General features: G+C 41.3%; 1 protein-coding gene across 30 annotated transcripts in view; it reads left to right on the top strand.

Moving 5' to 3' along the window:
- Window positions 1–18,425, top strand: part of PTK2 (protein tyrosine kinase 2) — a 327,553-nt gene that overhangs the window by 198,960 nt on the left and 110,168 nt on the right. For all 30 annotated transcript variants that reach the window (XR_011645712.1, XR_011645713.1, XR_011645711.1 and 27 more), the window contains 2 exons: window positions 4,352–4,382; window positions 12,619–12,671. Coding sequence is in view for 26 of the 30 variants with exons in the window: in XM_071208058.1 (XP_071064159.1) it covers window positions 4,352–4,382; window positions 12,619–12,671 (84 nt within the window). In the remaining 4 variants the exon portion in view is untranslated. The remainder of the gene's footprint in view (window positions 1–4,351; window positions 4,383–12,618; window positions 12,672–18,425) is intronic.

The raw sequence follows: 18,425 nt of genomic DNA, 5'->3' as shown, positions 1-18,425 counted from the left end.
GTTTTCCAAGCAAATGAGGTGTGTTTCAGAGTGCTTGGATTTCTGAAATAATCAAATGAAAATATTCCTGGCAGCATAGTAATGTGTAGCAGAGAGTGGGCTTTGGAATGGCATTCTACCGTGTGGGTTCAGATCCGGAGTCAGTACTGTCACCGTAAACTACTCTTCCTACTGGGTACCACCCACTGCGTGCAGTGTTGAGTAAGTTCAGTTGCATCAGTCACCACCACGAGGAGGGACGTGATGGTGTCAGTACGTGGGCCTTGGGGACAGAGTCCTCCTCTGTAAAACTAGAGTGATCCCTGTTTCGTGGTTGTTAGGTGGGTCCAGACGGCCAGCCCCGACGCAGGTCGGCTCTGTAGACAGTGTGGCATTATTGCCAGGATCCCTTCCCACTGACTGCCCGAGACTGTGCGGCTGCTGCTGAGAATCCTGAAGCATCCTGTGTCCACATAAGCAGAGCTGAGTTTCCTGTTGACGATGGCACAGAAAGGAACCAGTAGAGCAAAAATACTGAGCTGTTGGTGCAAAAACAGCAGAAAACCCCTCCTTCCCAGCAGGAAAATACTCGGTGTTTGAAAGCAGTTTGAGGGGTTGGAGGAGAGGGTTTGGGGAGGGGCCATGGGTGTGTCTAAGAGGAAACATTGGAACCTTGCTTTAAAGCAGGGGTTCTTAGCCAGGGATCCACAGACCCCCAGGGGGTCCATGGGATGATTTCATGGGGTCTGTGAACTTAAAGTTCAAAAAAACATTCTTTTGGGAATGTCTTGGCATGGGTGTGATATATTTATTAAATAATACACGGTATAGTGCAGACTTCATAAGGGGTCTGTGGTTTTTCCTGACTGGCAAAGGGGTCCGTGGAACAAAAAAGTCAAGACCCCCTGGTTTACAAAGTGTTCTGCTCTGAAAACAATAGCTAAAGTCATAAACCATATTCCACTAAACAAACATGACTGTATGATTCAAGGACACGGCTAATACAGCAAAACTGTTTTTTTCACCTTGTGATTAGAACCAACAAAACCTATTTGTTTCATATTTTTTCTAAAATACATATTTATTGTAGTTGTTTTGTATGAAAAATAGTCAAGTTGATTTTAGAAAAGTCTAAAGCTACTTTCAGTTGAAGCTTTTACAGCACAAGCTCTAGATTTTTCACTTTGTGCTTTAAACAGAGGTATGTACCTTGTAAATGTTTATATGTTTCAAGAGAATTCCTCCACAAAGGTTGTGCTTTGTGAAATATGTTAAATATGACCAATTCTTTGAAATGAGGACTAGATGTATGCCTACCTCCTTTTTAGTGAATCATTTTTACAAGTCTTAAATCAATATCTCAGGACATAGAAAAAATAATGTTCAGACTTTAAATACTAAATGAGACAGTCCATGTTTAAAGCTGCAGAGTGTTCCTAGGTGAATTTTAATCGGGCACCAAGGCCTTAGCTACCTCGTGCAGTGACAGCTGGGAACTGTTGGGAGTGGAGGGCCTTAGTGAGAGATTAGTCTGGGGGGGGGGGTGCCTTGGCTCAGGGAAGGATTCAGTATCATCATCCTTTAAGGAACTTTCTACCAATGACTATTTAGTTATTTGTATTTTTCATTACCTTCAATAAAATCTTTAAATTTTAAAAATTGTATTTTGATAATAAATTAAGTAAAATGAGATGCTTTAAGTGCTTCATATGGAAAGAACACAAATGATAATGCTTAGTATAAAATGCTAGGTGGAGCACTGGTTATTATCCTTTTTATGGAATCAATAATTTGCCTACCTTATTCTGATTTACAGTATATTTATTATATGACTGTCTTATGATAGATCCTTATAGTGAAGATATGTTACCTAGTTAAAATAATAGTTGAGTCAAATATTTTTAATTAATTATAGTCAGGTATATATACATGGTCATATGAATATTTTAAAATTGAGACATTTTTGTTTAAATTTTCAAGTAAATATAAAACATGTTTCTGAGGGTGTAATGTACTCCTTTCCTGGCATGTGATTTAAATAGCAGTTATTTGTGTACCATGTGTCTTCTCTAGATGAGAGACTATTTAATGGTAGGCAACATATCTTAATATATACTTACAAGCCTTGCAGAGTATGAGAGTAATAGGTGATGAGTAATGTCTGCGGGTGAGCTCTGGGTATGCCCAGATGCACTTTGTTAGGGGAAGCACCTGAGCGCCCGGGGTCGAATGCCCCAGCCTGAGCTCCACCACAGAAGGGTTCGTCTCCTTTTGCTCTTTTCTAACCCATCTCTTGCCTGTAAGAAAGTTCAGTATCAGTTTCGCAATTTTAATAAAATTCTTTAGTAAACACATAAAGAATACTCATCAGAGGAGAGAATTAGGCAGATTGATATAGAGTCACCATTTATAAGTAGTACGTTTCCTGTTTAGAGAATGACAGTGACTGCTGTGCTTTGGGGGTGAAGGCGTGCTTCTGGATGTGACTGACACAAAATCCAGAAGAAAAGAAGAAATGTATTAGACTGGTTAAAAAAAAAAGCTATAATATCCTTTATTGGCAAGGCTATTGCAAAATGTTCTCTTTCAATTTGTTTATATCAGTACAAATTTTCAGAGGCCAGTTTACCTCTCTGCTGCGTAGCCCAGTATTCCTTCTATAAATTGGTCCCACAGAACCACTGACATGAAGGTGTTAAATATTGCATTGTTTATTATAGCAAAAAATTAGAAACAATGTAAGTGTCCATGGGATGGGAATTAATAAATTATATGATGCATGATACCATATTGCACAACTATTAAAAAATGATGAGACCTCTGTATGCTCAGAATTGAAAAGTATATTTAGTGAAAGTAGGAATGTGAAGAACAATACAGTGTTTGCCCATTTTTGCATTAACTTACATGTAAGCGTAAGCTTGTGTGTTTATAAGCATAGAAAATGTCTGGAAAGTTAAGTACCCAACTAGACAGTGGATGCTTCTAAGGAAGAGGCAGTTGTATTTGAAGCAGGGGAGAGGCCTTCAACCTTTTTGCTTTTATTCCATAGTATATACTTTTATGATTTTGATATGTTACAATGAATTGTATATTGAGTTCATAATTTAAAACAAAAGAGAAGAACTATTCAAAACTGAAAAAAATGTCAATTTTAGAAATCCAATAACATAAACATATGGATGTGTGACTGGACAGACTCAAACCCAGAGGTGACCAAAGCCACATAATGTCAATAGCTTTTTCAGCCATCCATGCCAAATGGTTCTTGGAGAGGGACTGGAACAGTAATGCAAAAACTCGCTGCAGTGAGAGTGACCAGGCTTGTTCTGGATCCCTGTTTGTTAAAGTATTTCAGTAAGTGGAAAACCTGCTTCATCTGACTTGCCTCCCGTAAGAGCCGCTCTGGCAGCTGCAGACTGTGATGGGGCAGCCTGGGTGCAGACAGAGCAGGGGCTAGGCTGTAGGCCATTAGTGGAATACAGGCCTGTGGTCCTTGGAGCAGGAGAGTGGCGGGACGTGAGAGTTCTGGCCGTATTTTGAAGGCAAAGCCCCAGCATTCCCCAGTACTGGATGTGGAATGCCAAACAGAGAGGAATTGTGATGCCTTCAGGTTTTCACCTGAGCTCTGAGACATATGCAGTTTCCTGCCATCAGGGCAAGTCCATGGTGCCTAAAAGGCCGTCCAGAGGGAAGTGCCGGGTGGGCAGTAATAGGGACGGATCAAAGGCAGTGGAAAGGCAGGAGGCTTCTATTTGCTGGTTCACAAAGCGCAGCGGCAGGCGGCAGGAGGTCCCCACCCACAGAACAGACGTCCTGAACTTCTCTGGGACTGGACGGGCATGAACCAGTCCCTATAGCCAGAGGGCCCAGGTTCCTGCTTTCACAGGGGGGCCCTCCCAGCACGCAGTGTCCAGGCCCAAGTCTACAGGCCTTTTGCTGCCTCAGCTCCCCTGGCTGCTACACATACCTGTGTATATTTTCTTCAGGTTTCTGTGTCACCTGCACGGGTTTGGGTATTGTTTCTAAGTGAACATTTTTATCAAAGTGCAGAAATCCTGTGGCAGGGAATGTTGACTTTGATCATAAGAAGGCCATCTTTTAGAGTCTCCTGGGAAGGAAATCTTTTACAACTTAGCAACTTAGAGCTTTGTTGTTTTGTTAGACAGCACCTTCTGAACTGTGAATTTGCAGTTTACATTTATTACAGATATTCACCATAAAGCAGCGAAAACCTGGGATAGTATAATAATTTTATTTAAAAGGTTATTGCTAAAATACTAGAATAGGACTCATCCTTCTTACCTCACTTTTATAAAGGAGTCTTTATAAAGGAATTAAAGGAACCTCATATCTCTATTTTTTTTTCTAGAAGGTGAACGGGCTTTACCATCAATACCAAAGTAAGTGTTGCTTTCTGTGTATTATTTATTTTTGTTAGAAATTTTAAGGAAATCGCTGCCATTTATTATCCATTTGCTTCAAAATTTAAATTCATATATATGTGCATGTATTTATATACATACACAGATAACACACAATCAGGGATCTAGAAAACAAATATTACCAAGATGAAACAAGTCAAATAGAAATCAAATTATGTGTTTAGGTTTAATCCAAAAGTCTAAAAATGATTTTTCCCTTTTTTTAAGTTCAGTAGGGGAGCTAAAGAAATGGCATGATGATAATAATGTGAATACCTGCTGTTTAACAAGTGCTTTACATGTTATCTCTAATCTTTATGAGAACCCTGAAAAGTAGATACCATACTGGCCATTTTACAAACAAGAAAATTGAAGTCATTTATTTTTTTACTTGATTATGTTATGAATTTCACGGTAGGTGTGTTAATCTATAAAATTAGAAGAAGTGAATTATGATGCCAAAAGAATGCATTTAATAACTTCGGTATTCTCAGCCAGTGCTGGGACTTGGGGAACTTGGAGGGAGATTTGCACAGAGTTGTACAGCACCTGCTGAGGAGCAGTTAACCCGAGGGTTTGCCCTTCCTCCTGCTCTCACAGACCGCCCAGCAGCAGTTCTGCCAGCCCGTCCTCCTCGCTGCTTGGCCCCATCATGCCCCTCGACTCAACCATCGTTTTCACCTGCCTAGGGCACCCCAGGAGACTCCTGTGCGGCAGCTTTGATGCTTCTCCAGGAGGACTCAGGGCTCCACCAGTGCTTGTACTCACAGTATGATTAATTATAGCAAGTGGATACAAAGCAAAATCAGCACAGGGGACAATGCAGGGGGCAAAGTCCCGAGGACACCAGGCACAAGCTTCTGAGAGTCTCTCCCCGTGGGTACACAGGACACGCGCTTCATTCCTCCAGTATCGGATCATGACTACACGCAAAGTGACTTCTACCACAGAGACTAGTTAGACGCTCAGTGCCCAGGCCTTTTGTGTGCTGGTCACGTAGGCACCTTGTGCCCAGCACACACCGAAGTCCCAGACTCCCCGAAGGAAAGCAGGCGTTCAGACGGTTTGGGCACAGTGAGCCACTCTTAGTTGGGAGGTGGGAACCCTTCCCAAAACTCACATTCCCAGATCACAGCTGAGGCCAGGCCTGCCGTGTGGACTTTTCCCTGCACCTGCCTCCTGGCTAGTTGGATTCTCTCCAGTTTTGCCCCTCGTCCTGTCCAGCCTCTGCACTTCAGCCAGTGACTTGCTGCTTGTAGGATAAACTCTAAGATCCTAAACCTAACTTGCAAAAATGTCAAAGATTTGTCCCCTGCACACCCCTCTGGCCTCTTACTTTTCCATTTCTTCAGCTACACTGAGATTTTTTTCACTTCTAGAGCCTTGGTAAATGCCGTTCCCAAGCCCTGCTTCCCTCTTGGCTCAGTCCTGTTCATCTCTCGGGTCTTGCCGCACATGACTTCTCTGGAAGCCTTTCAGGACTCCCGTGCACAGGGCACAGCCCTAGTGTGCGTTCCCAGCACACCACCTTCCACTTTGTTATCATCCTCGGCACATTTTAAAGTTCTCTCTACTTGTCCACGTCCTCCCTAGGCAGTAAGCTGGTTGACAGCAGGGGCCGCATGTCATTGTGTTTGCATCTGGCAGTATCTGTGTGGGCGAGCGGAAGGATGGGCAAAGCCAACTTTGTTTTAGCTTTCAGGCAGTTTGTCTTATAAATCTGAAAAGATTTTGTAAGTGTTCGTTAAGGGCCCACATCAGGCAAAGAACTAATGCTTAGAGAATCTTCAATCGTGCCAAGTCTTTAAAGAATGATTTTGAGAATGAAAAGATATAGGATAATCATAAGTTTACTTTAGTCCGTAGTTGCTTTCCACTCTTATGTTTGTTCATTCATCAGTCTTGAGGATTTTAGGATGGTGATGCCCATCCTGTCTCCAATTGAGAGAAGGCTTAGATCTCATGAGGCAATTGGAACCTTACTGCTTGCAAACAAATGTACCACACTAGTGAAAGATGTTGTTAATGTGGGAAAGTGTGGTAGGGAGCAGGGGTATGGTATATGGGAATCCCGTTTTTTTTTTAATTTATTGAATTATATCACTCATACATAAACATGCATAAGCAAGTGTATAATAGTTGTGAACTTACAAAACAAACATATAAAACATCAAACAAACATAACATCTCACCCTACCACCAATAGCTTGCATTGTTTTTAAACCTTTTTAACTAATGATTAAAGAGCATTGTCAAAATATTACTACTAAACAAAGTATTTTTCCCCTAACCAATGCTGTTGTTATTATCTTTATAACATTTATATATGAACATACATAAACAATTAAATGTATAGTAAAAGTTGTGAACTTACAGAGCAAACATGCATAACGTCATACAGGGGTCCCATATATCAACTCTCCACCAACACCTTGCATTGTCATGAGATGTGTTACAAATCGTGAAAGAATATTGTCAAAATCTTATTACTAATCATAGTCCTTATCTTACATTTGGTGTTTTTCCCCCAACCCATCCTATTATTTTTTAAATATATTTTTTAATCACAGAAGTTGTAAACTTATAAAACAATCATTCACGTGCAGAATTCCCAAACAACTCCTCTCCATCAACACACCACATTGCTACAGATAAAATAATATCATCTGATTGTTATCATGTCCATAGTGTACATTTGACTCACATTTTCCATACTGCCTTATTATCAACACAGTACATCTTTCGCATAGATGGAAGAATATTGTATTGTTACTACTAGCCACAGTCCATAGGTCACTCCAGCAATATTTTTCCTATGCTTCTCCACATTCCCAACACCCTGCAGTAGTGATATACATTTGTTATAGCTCACAAAGGACACTTTTGCATCTGTACCATCAACCACAATTCTTACTCACCTCTTGGTTTACTGTGCTATCAAGTTCCTAGATTATTCTCTGGCATTCTGTCATCTGGCATTTATATAACTAGACTACCATTTTCAGTCATATCCCCATTTATAAACTAGCTGTTATTCACTGTGTTACCATCCACTCTATACATTTCCACAATTTTACACTAAAGCTAATTAAAACTTGTACATACATTAAACATCAGTAGTCCACTCAGTCCTCCTCTTATCTCCTTTAAGAATCCACCACCTACCACCAGGTCTTGAAGATATTTTCCAATCATTTCTTCTAGATGTTTTATGGTTCTTTTATTTTTAGTTTTTTTTATCCATTTTGAGTTAGTTTTCAGATAAGGTGTGAGATAGGGGTCCTCTTTCCTTCTTTCAGCTATGGATGTCCTTTTCTCTCAGTGCCATTTGTTGAATGGATTGTTCTGCCTGAACTGTGTGAGTTTGACAGACTAGACAAAAATCACTTGACCGTACCTGTGAGGGTCTGTTTCTGAACCATAAATTTGGTTGCATTGGTCTATTATGTCTGTCTTTAGGCTAGTACCATGTTGTTTTTACCAGTATAGGTAGGCTTTATGATTTAAAGCTTGGAGATGAAGGTTCACTTTTCCTTTTTATGATGTTTCTGGCTATTCAGGACTCCTTACCCCTCCAAATAAATTTAATGATTATGTTTTCAATTTTTCTTTAATGCTGGTGAAATTATCAGAATTGCATTATATCTGTATATCAATTTGAGTAGAATTGACATCTTAATGGTATTTAGTCTTCCAGTCCATGAGCATGGAATGTTCTTCCAGTTATTTTAGGGCTTTTTTAATTTGTTTTAACATTGAGTTGCAGTTTTCTGAATACAAGTGCTTTAACATTATTGGTTAAGTTTATTCCTGATTATTTAAGTTTTATCTATCATATTTTATTTTCACCACTCTTTTGATACTTTCAGTTACTTTTATTGATATAATCTTCATTTCTAGACTCTCTTGCAGGCCCCTGTCTCCTGTCTTTTCTTTTCATGCTCTAGCACACCCTTTGGTATTCTGTGAAAATCTAGTCTCTTGCTTAGAAATTCTCTTGACTTTCTGTTTATCTGTGAATAGTCTGATTTCACCCTCATTTTTGAAAGACAGTCTTGCTGGATATAAGATTCTTGACTGGAAGTTTTTCTCTTGTAGAATCTTAAATATATCAGACCACAGTCTTCTTGCCTCCATGGTTTCTGGTGAGAAATCAGCACTTAATCTGATTGGCTATCCCTTATATGTTATGCATTGCTTTTCTCTTGCTGCCTTCAGAATTCTCTGTCTTTGGCCTTTAACATTCTGATGAGTATGTGTCTTGGAGTTGTTCTATTTGAATTTTTTCAGATGGGAGTACATTGTGCTTCTTGGACATGGGTATCTGTGTCTTTCAATAGAACTGGGAAATTTTCTACCATTATTCCTTCAAAGATTCCTTCTGCCCATTTTCCCTTCTCTTCTCCTTTTAGAGACACCCATGACATGTATGTTCGCACGCCTTTTGCTGTCAGTTAGTTCCCTGAGACCTTGTTCAATATTTTCCATTCTTTTCTTCATCTGTTCTTCTGTATGTTCACTTTCAGAAGCCATTTCTTCAAGCTCACCATTCCTTTCTTCTGCCTCCTCAAATATGCTGTTCTATGATTCCAATTTTTTTAAATTTTGTTTATTGTACCTTTCATTCCCATAAGATCTGCTTTCAGATTCTTCTTTGTGCTTATCCAATGTCTTTTTTTTTTTTTAAGATTTATTTATTTATTTCTCTCCCCCCCCCACCCCCACCCCAGTTGTCTGTTCTCTGTGTCTATTTGCTGCGTCGTCTTTTGTCCGCTTCTGTTGTTGTCAGTGGCACGGGAATTTGTTTCTTTTTGTTGCATCATCTTGCTGTGTCAGCTCACCGTGTATGTGGCGCCGTTCTTGGATAGGCTATATTTTCTTTCACGCTGGGTGGCTCTCCTTACGGGGTGCACTCCTTGTGCATGGGGCTCCCCTATGCGGGGACACTCCTACATGGCAGGGCACTCCTTGTGCGCATCAGCACTGCACATGGGCCAGCTCCACACGGGTCAAGGAGGCCCGGGGTTAGAACTGCGGACCTCCCATGTGGTAGGCAGACGCCCTAACCACTGGGCCAAGTCCACCGCCCCCAATGTCTTCTTAATATCCTTAATCTCTTTAGTCATCTCATTGAATTTATTAAGGAGATTTGTTTGAACATCTATGATTAGTTGTCTCAACTCCTTTATGTCATCTGGAGGCTTATCTTATTCCTTTAACTGGGCCATAGCTTTCTGTTTCTTGGTGTGGATTGTAATTTTTGTTTGTGTCTTCGTATCTGGCTTACTAGAGTATTTATTCTGGGTGCAGTTTTTCTCTGTAGTTTAGGGCTTCCTATTGTTTCTCTCTTGCTGGTTGTGCAGTAGGAGCCAAGCATGTAGTTGGTGCTGTAAGCTGTGGAGGCTCAAGCTGCCCTCCTTGCAGCAGGGACCAATGAAGCTTCTTCCAACTTTCTCTTTTGCCAGGGGTAGGGACAGAGTCACAGCTATGTGGAATAATCCACGTGCAGGCCTAGACTGTAGTTGCCCAAAGAGACTGATGAAGCTTCACATCCCTTTCTCCCTTGCGTGGGGCAGGGATGGAGCTGCAGGTGTGGGCTGAAATCTATGCAGTTCGGGTCCAAGATTACCGCAGTTGCCCTGGTAGACTTCTGATTTTCAGTCTATGCCAGCCAAAAGTACCTGCAGTTACCTGTACAGGCTGGTGCAGGGCTCCTCAGCCTCCTCCCTGCCAGAGGCAGGTCTGAAGCCTAGGCAGGCTACAGGCTGATCTGCATGAAAGAAACTGGTTCCTGCCAACACTGAGAGTTTCAGTCAGTCCGACTTCCCCTCAGGCTGGGGGCAGAGTCAGAATGGCGACTAGTGGCCTCTCTGACTTGGGTTGGTTCACTCGCCAGCTGTTCCCAGGGTTATACTTTAGCCAGCCAAGCCTACCAATCAGTAGCTGAAATCAGCAACCAGCTGTCTCCTCCTGCCCTGTTTCAGGGAAATGGAGCTTCCAATTCCAGCCACAGAATAGCCCCAGGGCGGCTCACACAGCCAGAGCAGGACAATCACCAGCCTCCACGGCTTGGCTGGTAATTTCCTGGAGAGGCTGGTGCAGGTCCCCACAGCTTCCTTCCTGCTGGAAGTGGCACTGGGGCCTAGGCTAGAGCTGCAATCTGACCTGGATGGACAGAAACTGCTCTTCTGTTCTCTTGGAGCCCCCAAACAGGTGCTTCAGCTAGCTCCAGCTAGCCCTGTAGCAGGAGCTGAGTCTAGGAGCGCCTTACTCTGAGGCCATCTTTCTGATTCCCTGCTATATTTTTGATGTAACATTTATATGATTTAAAGATCCTTTAAAAAGAAAAAATTAACAACAAAAAGTAAGATACAGCAATCATAAACATAGACGAGCAGTAAGATAGAGGTTGGAAGTGGTGACTAGAAAAACTGAGTGAAATAAAACAGGCTTTCTAAGGGTAGAACTTCCACACATCACGGAGCAACAGGACACTGTTACTGACTCTTGAGCAGAAAAGGGGCGAAATCCGAGCAAATGTGGAAGAGCTGATGATAACACACAGATAAATGGGTATGATGAGGGGAAGTGTCTTTGCCACAGGATATTTTAGGAAGCAAATGATGTAATCTACTTAATACATATGTGCGCCCCACAGCTTCCCAATAAATATTCAGAGATGGTTATGATAATTCATGTCTCTGCAGTGGAACACAAACAGATGATTTGTTAGAAAACACTGTTGGATAAACTTTCATAATAAAGATAACACTAGGATTTCAAATATTTAGAGAATTCAATAAAAGGAACTTAACTCTTTGGCTTTATGCTAGTATCGTTAATTAGAAAGGTTATCCAGTTTTACATTGACTATTTCTAGTTCTCAAAAATGTTATTTTGGGAAACGGGTGTTGCTCAAGCAGTTGGGCTCCTGTTTACCATAAAGGAGGTCCAGGGTTCGATGCCCAGGACCTCCTGGTGAAGGCAAGCTGGCCCACGCAGAGTGCCAACCCACGCACGAGTGTCGGCCGATGCGGAGAGCTGGCGCAGCAAGATAACACAACCAAAAGAGACACAGAGGAGAGACAATAAGAGACAGCAGAGTAGGGAGCTGAGGTGGCACAAGAGAATGATCACCTCTCCCATTCCGGAAGGTCCCAGGATTGGTTCCTGGAGCTGCCTAATGAGAATACAAGCAGACACAGAAGAACACACAGTGAATGGACACAGAGAGCATTCAGTATGGGGGTGGGAGGGATAAATAAATAAATCTTTAAAAAATAATGTTAAGTTCTGGTTTTTTTAGTATATTTCTATATACTAGGAAAATCTCTTCAGTACTATAGTAAGTGCTGTGTATCTGGGAAAATTTTTCTTTATTAAAAGATCAGTCTAACTCTTATCTGAAGACTCTAGGGTTCCTTATTTTCTCTTTGTTTTGTGCTTTACAAAAATTCATAACTAGCGGTTTTTTAAATGTCACTAAAACTTCTGGTCAAAATTTGATTTCATGTAAACGCTACTCCTGTTGAGCTAATTTCATGAGCATTTAACCAGGTACTATAAAATTTTAAGATTACCTTTTTCTGTTTGTGAATGGTAATTTATATTTGTATACTCCCTGGTTTTTAGATATTCTAAATTAAAGGAGAAAAGGTTATACCACAGCCTTTAAAATTATGGGGTGGTTTTGTTTTGTTTTTGTTTCGTTTTGTCTTACGTGGTACTGGAGATCAAACCTGGGACCTCAGGCATGGGAAGCAGGCTCTCAACCACTTGAGCTGTATCCACTCCCCAAAATTATGTTTTAGAAAGTGAAATTCAACTCTGGGTGGTTTTTGTTTTGCTGTGTCATAACTTTTGGGAACTCCCGTACAGTCTAGCATTTAAATTTAAAATTTTATCTAACAGTGTTGTGTATCTCATTAAATGGTATTGCAGCATCTTAAGTCACTATCATGATTCGTTTCCTCACCTCAGTTCAGTGTTTTTTCAGTTGTCTGTTTTAGTTTCTGATCTTTATTACTGAATAAACTCTAGTTATTTTAGTGCCTCAGTGGTAGAATCCAATTTTTTAAAAAATCACCCTTCTAAAATTTAGTCTCCATGGGGAATGGCATACACCTAATTCTAGGTAGTTCCTCATCTGAATGAGTACCCAGTTGTTTGGTCTAAGAATGTGCAACATTCACAGATTTGCACCTCTCCCTTACAGGCTGGCCAACAGCGAAAAGCAAGGCGTGCGGACACACACGGTCTCCGTGTCAGGTAAGGGTTTGAACTAAAAGCTCGGAGAGCAAGCCAGAAGTAGAAGAGTAGTTCACAACAGTCATGGCGGGGAGTCATGGGTGTTAGATGTTGTTCTTTTTTATCACGATTGCTTCCTCTCTAAAATAGCTTATAAAAATGCAGCATTCTGGCCGTTGTATAATTTTACCATGATTGGACAGTTTTAAATATGGCTCAGACTATTTTTGGATGGGACATACAGCTGTAATATCAGATGACTCACCAGAGTATATAGAATTCCGAATTATTTTTCTCTTCTAATGTCATACTAATCATATGTAAACATTTTACTTTAGAAGTTGCTGTCACAGTTTATCTTTGCTATTCAGCAAAATGTAACCAAATATACTTTGTATATTTTTTGAAGTTCGGTTGGTAAATGTGAAGTATTTTAAAACTTTAACTTTTTCACAGTTAACATAAAATGGAGGTTGAATATTGTTTTTTAAAATATAGCTAAGATACTGGTTATAAGATTATTCTAACTATTTGCTGGTGTGATGAGTTTTGCATATTTTTCTTGGTACACATTCAAAATATGTGCCTTTTCCCCCCATTTAAAAAATGTGTATTAGAAAGGTTATCCAGGATACAGGATACAGGAATGGAACAAGAAAGGAAAAAGCATCTTTCATGGACTCATGTTTATGTCTTAAAATATATGTGCTCTCTTTGTGTGTGTGTGTGTGTGTGTGTGTGTGTGTGTATTTATATATTCATACATATGTATCTTTTCTAAAATAGTTAATTTCCCAATAACTTTAGTATCTAACAGTCTAACTGAGAAGAGACCTAATTCCTGTCTCCTAAATTAATGTTCCCAAGTAGAAACATACTTGCTCATTGTTTTATTGTGCACCAAAATCCCATAAGCCTTTTTTCAAGAGATTCTTGTACTTGTATTTATCCGTTTGGCAAGGGCTGTAGTAGTGATAAATGGTGTACGAAGCTCTCACAGTCCATCATTTGACTTCAGAGGTCATTGATTGCTTCCTAACAAAGTGGAGAAAACTTCTGCTGGAGACCACCAGCCTGTCTGCCTGGGACAGTGGCAGTCACCTGGCTTGCTGCAGGATTCATTGCTGGCATGCTCGAAAGCAGGATGGTTAATCATCCTTGCAGGCTGCCTCTGCTGATTGACTCACTGCAAGACTCGCTGGAGCAGCCCAGGTTCCCAGAAGCAGTGACTAGGGAGCTAAACTCCTCAGTGCTCAGCATGGTCAGCTCTGTCCTTGTTCAGTCTGTGATGGGTACAGGAGGTTTGGCAGGTGTGACCCAGGCATTCCAGGAGTCTGTGATCTAGTTGGAAAGCGATAATAAAGACAGTGCCCACGGTGTGAGCCTGGCGGAGGGAGAGGCCGCCGGGCATCAGAGGATGGTCTTAGAGTGGGTGTGCCTCAGGCTAGGCTCTGAGTAGTTCACAAGCACTCTCGTCCATCCCCTTGCCTGACTGAAATACAGATTTGCTGTGAGCCCCAGAAAGCGATAACTTCCCCTGCTGTGGGGCCTGCCGCACATACTCGCTTACTGTAGGTTTGAGAGAGCAGAAATGTCCTGGTAGGGTAATCAGGGCCATTCCTGGTATCTGCCTTCTGGTGATCAGAGCAGTGACATAAACCACATCCCACAGAACCTTCCAATCATGTTCCTTCTATTTTCCTAGTCCCTTTAAGTCAATATACTCAGTTCCACTTCTGGGAGTATCTTTAATTTGATACCTAGCAAATTGGTACAATCCCAAATCCCAAGGTTATTTCTATCCCTAGCAAGCTGGAATGTGAATTCTTTGATTGCTGCCACATTATTTTAATTTAAATAGTCGATTCTCTGGTCAGAAACCTTCAGTAATAATTACCTGTCCAGCCATTGACGTTTTGGCCCCTTTGCCCAGCCTTCCAAGCTCCTCATGAGCCTACAGCTCCACTCGCCTGTGCCTTCCCTTCCTCATTGTTCCACAGCCAAATAAAGTCAGTAATTCTTACCTGCACTTGTGCTCCAACTGTTCCATCAGCCAGGATGCTCTCTTCATCTTGACACATCAAATCTTTCCAGTCTTCAAAGTTATATTTTATATATGGCTGTCATTTTGGTATTTTATATTGATTGAGCTCCTGCTGTGAGCCAGGTTCTCGGTGCTAGGGTGGAATAGTGGGCAAATCGAAGTTCCTTGCCTTTTGGAGATCTGCCTCCACATAGACAGTGGATTAAATCAAGCAGGTAAATTGAGAGCAATGGGGAACTATTTAAAGGTGTGGTCAAGAAGTGTCTTTCTGACCCCAGAGGTGTGGGTGTAGAAGAAGGAAGGTCAGGCGAGCAGGAAGGCCACAGGGCAGCGGGTCGCACATGGCTGGTGGGCAGGAAGCTGTTTTTTTATTTTGTAAAAATTTTTTTTGAAGTATATCATTCATACGTGAACACGTGAAAGTGGTAAACTTATAAAATAAACATGCATAACATCAAACGGGTCCTGTACATTACCCACCAGCACCACCTTGCATTGTTGTGAAACATTTGTTAAAATTTATGAAAGAATATCATCAAAATACTACTAATTATAGTCCATATCTTACATTGGGTGTATTTTCCCCTAAACTCACCCTGTTATTATTATTTTTTAATATATTTTTATTATAGAAGTTGCGAGCTTACAAAACAATCCTTGCACATGTGTAGAATTCCCGTATAACACCGCTTCACCAACACACTACTTGGTAGTGGAACATTTGTTACAGATTATGAGATAATATCATCAGACTGTTACCACCAACCATGGTCCATAGCATACATTTGGCACACTTTTCCCATACCTCCTTTTTTTTTTTTTAATATTAAAATTATATTGATTTTTAAAAATTTCTTTGTCTTTTTTTAATGTTACATTAAAAAAATATGAGATCCCCATATACCCCCCACCCCCTTCACCCCACTCCTCCTGTAACAACCCCCTCCATCATCATGGGACATTCACTGCATTGGTGACTACATCTCTGAGCACCGCTGCACCAGGTGGTCAGTGTCCACACCCTCCCATTGTCAGCACAGCACATCTTTGGCCATGTTGCAGGAATACTACAGTGTTGCTGTTAACCACAGTCCGTAGGTCCCACCAGTTGTATTTTTCCCATGCTTCTCCCCATTCCCACCATCCTGTAGCAGTGACGTACATCTGCTCCGCTCACAGAAGGACACTCCTGCCTCTATGCCACAACCACAGTCCTCATCCATGTCTGGGTTCGCTGGGCTCTTTAGCCCCTGGATTATTCTCCAGCTTCCCTCCAGGCAGAGCTCTTTTTATTAAGTCCTCGCCACATGGGAAGCGTGGTGCTGAGCCTTGGTCTGCGTGAGCACTGTGTGGAGCGTTCGTGAAGCCCTCCAGGGCTGCTGCATGTCATCTCCTCTAATCCTCCCAACAGCTGCTTCACAGATGTGAGGACGCGGAAATTCAGAGAGGTGAGCTAGCCCGTCCATCGTCACGCAGCTTGAATATGATGGAGCGAGGCGCGGGACTAGAGCGCGAAGGTTGTGTTGCCTCCCTGTAGTGATTTCAGGGAGTGTATGTATAACAAGTCCAAATGAAGAGGCGCCTGGGAAGGGTCTTTCCTGGTCTTCCAGACCCCGCAGATTTCACCACCTCCTAGAAGCCTTCCCTGACTGCTCCAGGAAGAGTTGGGCTCTTCTTTTTCTGTTCTAATAGCACACTGGGCCTTATCTTAAATGGATGTAGTTATTTTATTTTATTTTATTTTATTTATTTATTTACACTTTTTTTATTAAAGTTAATAGCTCACCGAGAACGTTACATTAAAAAACAAACATAAAAAACATAGTTATTTTAGAAAGCATCTTGTCCATTAAACAAACCGTGAACCCATTACAGGCAAAAGCCTGTGCTATTTGTCTCTTTACTGCCTTGGAGTAATTGTGTAGTAATTGTTTTTGAATGAATCAGTCAGTCCTGAGCCAGGCCTGCTCTGGAGGCTGGCTGGGTCTTAGCCGACACAATCCAGGGAGCAGGAACAGAAGAAGAGCAGAAATACGCAGAGCTGCCAGTGACAGTGCTAGTTGTTGGAGTTCTCACACGGTGCCCTCATCACTGTGAAATGCTCTGGACTCTCTCCTAGAGGTTTTGGGCAAAGGGCATGGGGATAGCTGGCAGGAGGAATGAGAGTCTAGATAACTCAGGGCAGTTGCAGTTCCTGATGGATCCCTCCTTGGAAATAAAGCGACATCCTTATGTTCAGAGACTAGGTACCAGGCACTCGTCCCTAGTTCATTGCAGTGTAAATGTATGTATGAGATCATTGTCAGTAAATAAGGTACAATTGATGTTGAGCATATGCAAGGTTTTCTTTGAAACCTAGAGAAAGTTTCTCCATGAACAGAAGTGTAAGATTAACAGACATCTACAAAAATATTTAACCAGTATGCATTTCCCTGGGCACATTACTCTGAGGGCCCAAAGTAATCTTGATTTTCTTAACGCTAACTATTAGATTTCCTAGGAAATTTGGGCTCAGTGCTATATGTTCAGGTATTAATACGTCTTAGACTGTACCTGAGAGGCCAGTGCTTGCGTCACTTTAAAGGGATTTTCTAAGTGTGGCCCGAGAGCCAGGTGCTCCAACAGAGTCTCCTATGAGCACATCTTGCCCTGGAGTATAGACAATTGCAAATCAGTGAGTGGAGCCAAGTTTGAAATGCTTTAAAGGCATAAACTCTTGTTTTGTTTGTTCGGTTTTTTTCTTTAAATAACTGGGTCCTTAAGGATGACCGGAAGTATATGTTAGAATATGGTGATAATGCACCGCATCCCAGAACTGACCCTGGGTCAGTGTCTGGACTTGCAGGAACAGGACTAGAGATGGTGACACAATCTCTGTTACGTGTCTCTGTCGTGACGACAGACGCAGTTGGCCTTTCCATCCATAGGTAGGGATGTTTGATTGTCTCTGTCTAGCTCTTCGTTAGCACTAAAGAACAAATGCACCTTTCTGTAATGAGACTTTGAGTATTAACTGCAAATTTTAAAAATCGTTCTTTAACTTTGTAACGCATTATTTTGGATTGATCATGCAGCATAGTTTCTGTAAGATTACTTACAGGCTTTTCAAGTTAGTGACTGAAAATTCTACATTCTTAAGAAAACATATTTAACAAACTAAATGTTATTTGCATTAAGCTCCTTCCATGCAAATTCTAAAACATCTAATTTATATATGCAGAAGTGCTTTGTGAACCATAAAATAAAGATGGTATGTTACCTGTAATAATCTTTGTTTCTTTTCTCCTTTTTTCCCATGGTCTTTGAAATACGAGATCTGTTATACCTTGTTACTATGTCACTGCTTTGTGAAAACGAGAAGTTGTTTACATGTGAATGAATAATTATAAGAAGTGAGGTTAGTAAGGGAGATTGAAGCTGCCATGGCACGGGCGCTCTGCTTTGCGCGATACAGTCACATGCATGATCTTGCCTGGCCCACAGACAGTCTTCCTTGAAATAGTCTTTCCACTCTACAAATGAGGAATTCAGACTCTGAGCCTGAGTAAGGAATAGAGCCTGCAGTGAAATCCAGGTCTGGAATTCCAAAGCCCATTCTTGTTGCCTTAGACACATTGAAACTTTCCATAAGCTTGATGATAATGCATGGAAGGAGTCAGGAATTTTGAAAGTGTTTGAATATGGTTCCATTAGAGAGTCCCCCTTTATCACGAGTGGCATAGTACAGACTC

Source organism: Dasypus novemcinctus, chromosome 14 (genome assembly GCF_030445035.2).
Source record: "Dasypus novemcinctus isolate mDasNov1 chromosome 14, mDasNov1.1.hap2, whole genome shotgun sequence".
Taxonomy (NCBI): Eukaryota; Metazoa; Chordata; class Mammalia; order Cingulata; family Dasypodidae; genus Dasypus; species Dasypus novemcinctus.
Note: the sequence above shows the minus strand (reverse complement) of the source record. Positions and strands in the feature narration are given on the sequence as shown.